This window comes from Coturnix japonica, chromosome 3 (assembly GCF_001577835.2).
Source record: "Coturnix japonica isolate 7356 chromosome 3, Coturnix japonica 2.1, whole genome shotgun sequence".
NCBI classification, from domain to species: Eukaryota; Metazoa; Chordata; class Aves; order Galliformes; family Phasianidae; genus Coturnix; species Coturnix japonica.
The window spans coordinates 15,316,839-15,325,656 of record NC_029518.1 but is presented as its reverse complement, the minus strand read 5'-3'; the positions used below and the strand labels follow the sequence as shown (position 1 = coordinate 15,325,656).

General features: G+C 41.9%; 1 protein-coding gene across 1 annotated transcript; it reads left to right on the top strand.

The window, feature by feature from the left end:
* On the top strand, positions 1-4,822 carry DEGS1 (delta 4-desaturase, sphingolipid 1). The gene is made up of 3 exons (XM_015857166.2): positions 1-151; positions 799-1,541; positions 3,020-4,822. Exons 1-3 carry the CDS (start codon positions 70-72, stop codon positions 3,164-3,166), a joined length of 972 nt encoding a protein of 323 aa, XP_015712652.1. The 5' UTR covers positions 1-69; the 3' UTR covers positions 3,167-4,822.
* Positions 4,823-8,818: the final 3,996 nt, after the last annotated feature.

Sequence of the window (8,818 nt, the reverse complement as noted above, 5' to 3'; positions counted from 1 at the left end):
TATAAAGGAGCCGTGCCGGTGGGCGCCCGCAGTCAGGCGGTTGAGGTTTGGGGCTGTCTTTTTATCGCCATGGGTAACACCGTCGCCAGGGAGGACTTCGAGTGGGTGTACACGGACCAGCCTCACGCCGACCGCCGCAAGGAGATCCTGGGTGAGGGGAGGAGGAGGAGGCGCTCCTTGGGACGGGCTGCGTGGCGAGGGGGCTCCCCGCAAAATGGCTGCCGGCCTCGCCGTCAAGGAGCCTTGGAGGCGGCTGGGCCGCTGGGACTGGGGTGGTGGGCGCGGAGATGGGGCTTAAAGCCGGGCCTTAAAGCCGGGCCTGAGGATGGGGGGGTGGCGGCCCCAGCCTTGAGCGGGTGGGGCGGGGGGCGGAAGGAAGGAGGGACGGAGAGAGAGAGGGCAGACAGCGACGGTGTCGGATGGTGACCGGAAAGCTCGTAGCAGGGCTGTGCGTGCTGTGTGGGTTGTCGGCTCCACGCCATTTCCTTCCCTGATAGACTGAGGGAACGTTAGTACTTGCCACGTTACTGGCAAGCTGCTGAGCAACGGGAAAATGTAGAAATGGCTGAATTTTGGAAGACTTCCTATTGGTGTTATTAAGAATGTGGTTTTGTTCCCTTGGTTGGTGGGTCCCAGCTGAATGGAGGGTGAAGGATATATGTTTCTGTGGCTTTCTTAGGCTGGTTTTCTGTGAGGAGAGGTTTGTGGTGGTGCCCTGATGGTTGGATGCAATGATCTCATGTTCTGAGCTCAGTGGTTCTGTGATATCTGTATTCTATGTAACTCTTTCCCCTGTAGCCAAACACCCGGAGATCAAAGCGCTGATGAAGCCGGACTACAACCTGATCTGGGTGGTGCTGCTGATGGTGGCGGCGCAGCTGACTGCCTTCTATCTGGTTAGAGACCTGGACTGGAAGTGGGTGGTCTTCTGGGCCTACGTGTTTGGGAGCTGCATCAGCCACTCCATGACTCTGGCCATTCACGAGATCTCTCACAACAGTGCATTTGGCAACGGCAGAGCCATGTGGAATCGATGGTATGGAATATTTGCCAACCTTCCCCTCGGTCTGCCCTATTCGATATCCTTCAAGAGATACCACATGGATCATCATCGATATCTGGGAGGCGATGGGATTGATGTGGACATTCCTACCAACTTTGAAGGCTGGTTTTTCTGCACTCGCTTTAGGAAGTTCATCTGGATTGTTCTTCAGCCATTTTTCTATGCCATTAGACCCCTCTGCATTAACCCCAAGCCAATTACTCGACTTGAAATCATCAACTTGTTGGCTCAACTTTCCTTTGATATTGTGATCTATTATCTGTGGGGAGCCAAATCTCTTTTTTACATGCTTGCTGGCTCAGTACTTGGGCTTGGGTTGCACCCGATTTCAGGACACTTCATAGCTGAACATTACATGTTTTTAAAGGGACACGAGACTTACTCCTATTATGGGCCACTTAATCTGCTCACTTTTAATGTTGGCTATCACAACGAGCACCACGACTTCCCCAATATTCCTGGCAAGAGCCTTCCACTGGTAAGTTTACTTCTGAGGCAGCTATTAAGCTCAAGAGTTGAATGAGGGGAGGAAAGCTGAACAGATTCCAAGATGCTGTTTCTTTAAAGGAGGGGAAAGTCCTGTCCTCATGCTGTCTTGGCTTTATGTCTTGCCTGTCTCCTAGGTTTCCATGATTACAGCAGGCCTCTGGAGTTCTTTTTCAATTTGAAAGTATGCAGAAATCTAGTAGGAAGTTGGAGGCACCTCCAAAACTTTGTCAGCTCTGTTCCTGGTATCTTAAGTAAAATAATGTGTGTTTGTCCTTCGATCTCCTTTAGCAATGACATTCTCTTTTAAGGAAAAGATAAGGCTGGAGATACTGCTAATGTGTGTTGTAATTCTACAAATGTTCAATAGCTTTCTGTTCCGGAGCAGTTTCAGTTTTGTCTAGTGAGAACCTTTGAACCCCTTGATAAGTGTCAGCTGTACACTGACAGTTAAGGCTTCAAAGCTGAGAATTAGACCTGTGGCGTTTGCACAAGTGGCAGATTCAGACTTTCAGATTAGGTTCCCTCCCCCTTCCAGCTCAAGATGCTGGGGCTTGCAGACTTGCTGTTCATACCTAGGTTTGTGCTGGTGAACCAGATTTCAGTTAATGCACAGATATCTAAGTTCTAAATAGGGAAATAGTTATTGCTTTAATAAGAAAATGAGGATTGTTTTTAAAGGAAGTGTAGTCAATTGGTATCTGCTATTTGGTGAGCTGAAGATAGCTGAAGTAATGGGGTACTGCTGAGCTGCAGCTGCTTAGATGACCTATTTCATAGGTGTGCTGATAAATCAGAAATATCCCCAGCTCTGAGCCAAACGTGTAAACAATTTGGTTCTGTTTGTTGCTTATAGAGATTAACAATAATCCTCTGCCACTAAACTCTGTGGAATTCAGTGAAAGCTCAGTTTTGTTGTGTTCAAGCTTTTAAGGCTTCAGATGTTTAACCAGAAGTAAATGTTAAGGATATCTGACTGAAACTCCAGTATTTCTAGGCCTCTAGCTTAGAAAAGTGGCCTGGTCAGCCTCTACGTTGAAGAGTAAAATCTTCAGACGCTGCTTATATTCATTCTTAGAAACAAGATGTTCCTCAGAAATACAGTGTTTAGAGTGAGGTTTGAAACTCCACATTAAAACAGCTGTTAACTCTTCCAATTTCGCAACGTCCATTTTGCAGTGAGACTTGTACATACACGAGGCAGCTCTGAACTGAGTCACTTCAGCCAGCAAACCAACAGCTTCTGTGCTTTCTTGGGGTTGGTTCTGTTGGCAGCACAGCAAACAGGCCTCAGGGGTAGGCTCAGCTTGTTCTGATCTCCTCTCCTTGTATGAGCTTTTCAAAGGACTGAGTTGTTTCAAGACATTGCTACATTGACACTAATAGCTGTCCTTCTAGAGTCTAACTTCTAAACTGGTGCTTGTGGAAACAATAATGTAAATAGTAAATGAACCTTGTATCTCTCCTCAGGTGAAGAAAATAGCAGCTGAATACTATGACAACCTGCCACAGTATAACTCTTGGATAAAAGTGCTTTATGACTTCGTGATGGATGATACAATCAGCCCTTACTCTCGCATGAAAAGGCAATTGAAGGGTGAAGTGCATCAAGAATAAATTTCTGGCAACCAAAAAAAAACTTTGCTTGCTTTAAAGTGACCGATACAAGGTCTCTTGCTAAAGATGTTAACTAGTGTCCTGAGTTAAGATCCACAGCAACGCAGCAGTGCATTCTTAAGGTTATTTTGTAGGAGGCTACTACCAGCTCTATAACATTCCTAGCAGTACTCAGAATCACTGGTTAAATGTGTTTGTTTGCCTAAGGATCAGTGTTATATGTATAATGCTAAATCACTTTGTTATAGGATTTACTTTGGCAGGTGTTAAATCTGTATGAAACATGTTTGGCTCTTGTATTTTAAAAGTTCTCAATGTAGTACACCGCCCCTACCATGCAGTTTAGATGATGGTAGTATATTAAGATGCTGTACTTATCTGTTAATTCCAAACTAACATATTTGGTCAACTTAAATCTTCTGTTATTCCCTGATTCGTGGGTAGAAGAACTGAATATCTGCTCTTGGTTGAAGTAGGTAGTGTTATTTGAAGCATTGCTCAAAGTAAGCTACCTGCTGGACAGAAAGTACTCTGAAGGAGCAACCTGTCACTTAGAATGAAATAGCCATGTTCTAGATGGCGTCTGTGGTGGCCTTGTTAAAAGGTGGGGATTTTGATGGTATCACTGTTTGAGTGTCCCCACCTACTCCTTGAGTAACTTGTGCTAGTACGTAGCTTGAGCAGCCAGTGCCTGAAGTTGTACATGCTGTGAGGGAACTCAGCGTAATCAAAGTTCCTCATACTGCAAAAATCTTGCTATGGTTTGGAATTCTTCTCATCTGCAAAGGAAAATGAGAAGGTAGAACCTGGTTGGTTCTGCTGTTACCATAGATTTAAATGCTGGCTCTAATATTTACACTTGCTTGGAAAATTGGCTGGTATGAACAACGAAATCAGTTGAACCAGATACCATTCTGGCAAACAATGCTGGCTACAGCAACTGGCAACTTGACCTTTTCAGTGTGTTAGTCTTTTACGTGTGCGGAAAGCTGTTGCTAAACGTTCTTCCTATTTTTTTTAAACCTACCCTACATAAACACTGGTCTTACTTATATAATAAAATGTGGTGAGAACACAGGTGATGCTATTGAGTTACTTGAAGCATTTAAAGTGGGAAGGCAGAATGGATTTACTGAGACTATATATATACCTCAACACAGTGTATTTCTTTTGTATCATTTAATTTGTTTGTGATGGTCTTCAGCTGTGGAAGATTGATATTTGGGAGCAGTTTGTATCCGATGGCGATTCTATGACATGTTCTTATTTAAAAGATGGAATCTGATGAAGGCAGAAGGCTCAGGCTGCTGTCCATGCTGGTCTGCTAGAATTTCATGTTTAGATGCCTCTAATTCCTGCATATTTTTAGATGGAGAACCTGAGAACTATACATCCTTATATCTTAACCTTCACTTGATTGCAGTTGTGTTTCTGATAGATCTTTGCTTTTTTTTTTTTAATGTTAGCCTGAGCCCTTATCTGCAATTAAGTAATAGAAGTCATATGAAGGTGTGCCAACCAACCATTTACAACAAGACTTCACTGTGATGCTAATGATGTAATAGTTAGCCAGCATATTGCTCAGGGTACAGTGTAATGTCCAAATATACCCTATTCAGTATTTTTACATGTAATTAAAAAGCAAAGATTAAAGTATTATTGGGTGAGTTTTTAACTGATCCCCTAACACTGAAGTTCTAGATCAAGCTAGTATTCAAATGGTTGCTGCAAGAGGAGCTGACCTACTGGGTGCTGTTGTGGAATGAACCGTGCAGGACAGTGGAGAGTTCTGAGTAAGTTCCCTATGCCTGCCATAATCTTTGTGAAACATCTAGCATGATATGAGGAACTCTTACTGGCTCAGATTAGCCTAGTACAAGACTTGATGTCTGGATCTGAACTCATTAGATTTTTGCCAGCATGGTTAACTACCCTTCTGAGGTGTCTAACCTGCACTGCATAAGGGTTACCTGCATCTAACTTCATTAGCAGATGTTGAGCTAGAAGCAGATCATCTCAGAGCTGACTTGTATTGCAGCACTGCTCTATTCTTAAAAAGGAGTGCTGCACCTTTCTGAACAATTGTTCAGAACCTTTCTGAACAATTGTGAGAAGAAATTAAGATCATCTGAGAGTACTGCATTTGTATTGGATATGTTCTTAGTAACTATTATATTTCTTCAGTCCAAAGGTGCAACACAAGAAATATTAACCAACTTCTTATTCACATGAGCAGTGTAGTTATTGTTAAGGAATTAAACAGCCTTCATTAATGCTATTAAAATATATCTTGCAGAAACAGCTTGGTATACTCCTTGAAAGACATAACCTGAAAGTTGGGGGCAGCATCAACTAGCCAGTGAAGATGAAAGTCAACCATAAAGAGCACCAAGGACCATGATAGTTAGTTTTAATTCTATTCAGATAGAATTAATGAATTGTTTGAGTTTATTCTGTCCTGTATAACTGCAGCATTTTACTAGGTTGTCACTTAAACTATTCCTTTATATGAAATCAGCCTGGAGTTTAACTATCAAACACAGCTGGCCAAGGGTCAACTTTAAATGTCATCAAAGTATTGTAGCTGCAGTGAAATAGTGCAGAGCTCTGAATGCCCCTCAGGGCTTTCTGAGTGTCTTGCAGTTTTCAGAGTAAATTGCCTTTCGTGGTTCTCCACACTTCCTTCCCCTGCCCCCTTTTTCAAGTTGCTTAAGTGGTGCAAGTAATGCATCCTGGAGTCTGATTGAAGGCAGTTTTCCCACAGGACAGGCGTGGATATATTCCTCTTTCGAAATGCCTTTTGCCTTTGGCGTTCTAGTTTTGCTGTGGAACCTGTCTGTTCCAGGATAGTAGCCAAATTATCCCAGATTGAATGGCTGCACCCTTCTGTCTGCATAACTCCATACTTTCAGATCCATGCAAGGCTTTACTTACAGCCACATGTCAGTTCAAAAGTAGTTACGGTTTCTGGTTCTGTATCTATACTAAAACTTTTCTGTTAAGGCTTTAAACATAGCTTGTTAGTACATAATACATGCTTTAAATTCTATAAATGCAAGAAATGATCTCTTCTAGGTTAACAGGCACTGTTACATAATGAGCTCAGCAGTGTCTCCACCCCCTTGTCCTTTGTTCTCACACCAGATGAAGTGCAATGCTGCAGCGGAACTTTAATCTGTTCTCCAATGTATAACCAAGTTCCACAACCAGTAAGGTGGCCTTATGCTATTTACTCGTTTGGTCACTGGCACTTCTCCTTTGCTTAAAGTGCCAATGACTCTGGGTGACTCTGCAGGCTGCCATACCCAGGTTTCAGATTGTATCCTTGCCTGCATGTGTTGTTCAAGACACAGCTTTAGGAAAGTGCATTCTTTTGTAACTTGAGTTTCAAGGCTTAGGGCAAAATAACTTCTGTTGTACTTTGCACAAAGCAAAGGTATTTCTACCATGTCGATATGTCTTTAATGTAGGAATCTGCAACTGTACTGTGATGTGTGATTCTGTTGAATTCTGTATTTCAATCAAGCCTGCAATGATTGACAAAGCTTTACAAGGACAAAAATGTTCAAAATTTTCCAATTGATCCTATACCAGCAAGTTTTGTGTTGAGGCTTCTCTGAACCACCTCTGCTCACTATCACCATACATGCTTAAGCTACCACCTAATATGCCCTGGTGGAGAGTCATTGTGATTTAGATATGTGGCTAGCCTCAGGAAAAGGGAGGGAAGGATGGCACGATAAACTTTTTCTTGATCTTGTCCCAACAGAAATAAGATGACTAGAGGGAAAACTTCCTCTAGGTACATCTGCTATTAAGCGAGCAGCTGCATATGCAGAACAAAGTAGTGGTCTCTGTGCTGTAAGAACAGGCTTGTTCTTGAAGCGATGCCTATTTCTTATGTATGGGCACAAGCAATCCTGCATTTTCTCTTATCAACAGTGTTTCAGTGATGAATGCTGTAGCTTAAGCAGAACTTCTAACAAGAAGCAGCAATGTATGCGTACCACTTTCTTGTGTGAGCAGTCAAATAAAGTAGAGCTGAATGCTTTCCTGTTCCTTGACTAACAGGCAGCCCAGACATGGTAAGCAACTTCAGATTTTTGGTAACTTCAAATCTTCCTGCACTGAGTTTACTTTGCAAATGCCACACTTCAAGAGGAATGATCATCAGACACCTTGAGCATTACATGCACTTCAGCAAGACAACCTATATCTACTACTTATATAGTATTTTTCTTGATCTTGTTTCCTACCCTGCTTTCTTGTTTTGTGTATACACATAGGAATGGTATCACGGTAAGAGAAAAGGAGGAAAAAATTCTTACTGTATATGCCAAGGCTTGAGGATCAGACTCATTCATAAGCTTGTTAACTATAGTTATACTTAAGTCTGGTAAGCAGGGTTTGCTTTTATGGCTTTATGGAGGAAAACATCCATGGTGGTTATTTTCAGTTGTGAAAGAGTGGCTTGCTTGCCACACCTTTTTCCAGGAAAGGACGCCAGGTATTTCAGAATTGTATCACTGAAGTTCCATCACAAACTTTTCTTCTAAATTTCATACGTAGTTTGTTTCTAGTTTGAAATTGATGTGTGTTACCAGTGAGTTAAAAAATAATGCTGGCTAGAATTATCATTCCTTAAAGCAGAACTGCTTGCAGTTTCAAAATTGCTGTTGGATTCAGCACATGCTCTTGAAACACAGGTTTCATTGTGAGCTTTCTGTGAAGTCTGCTAGCAGAAACATTTCCTTTTCTGATGCTTGACTGATAGTCAGACTGCTTTTAGGAAGAGTAAGATGGATTACAGGTAGCTAATGAGATTAATGTTCCTTTCATTACCTCCTTAAGGTTCCCTTAAGGAACTTTGTACAGTGATGGCAGCAGTGGGTTTTAGAACTCAGTTGCCTCACTTCCATGTTTTTTAACTTGGATACTTCCCAGCTGGCTGGTGCTGAAAGTTACAGCCATCTTTCCAAGCTGAAATTTTCTCATCACAAAAGATATGACTTTGTGTTAAGACCCTGCTGTGAGAACAGATGAAAGAGTCTGATGAAGAACACGCTGAAAAATGCCATTAAACTGGATTTCCAGCATTTTTAGCTGGAAGAATGAAACTGATAAGCAGAAGTCTCTTTTACATCATGTAAAAGAAAGATCTTTTAAGTGTGTTTCTGCTGACTAAGGCTGTTTCTCAGCTGTGAACTAACACTCATTTAAGTTAAAGTAAAAAATGCAGTTTGAGGCTCTTCCTTGGCCTGTTTCTTACAACAGCAATATCTTCTAGAGGGTATCAGAATGCTGAATGAAGAAAATCAGATTGGTAGGAATCCTCACAGTTGTGGTTTGTTTGTTAAGTAAATACTTGTTTATACTTAATTAGAAGTACTTCTTAAGTAGCTGTTCAATCATAACATCACAGCATTTCTGAGACTTGCAAGATTTCCTGGGTAACTTTTAAGCTATCTCTGGATAGCAGCTCATTTTCATAAGGCAGAAAAATGGTGTCAGAAGTGCTGAGTATCTGTGCTGGCACAATCAGTATGTCACTGTTTCCAAACAGCAGGATTAATAGTGTTACACACTGTGCTATATTCCTCATTCTCCTTTCACAACTCTTTCCTCCATGTAATTCTTCCAGAATCCTTGTTC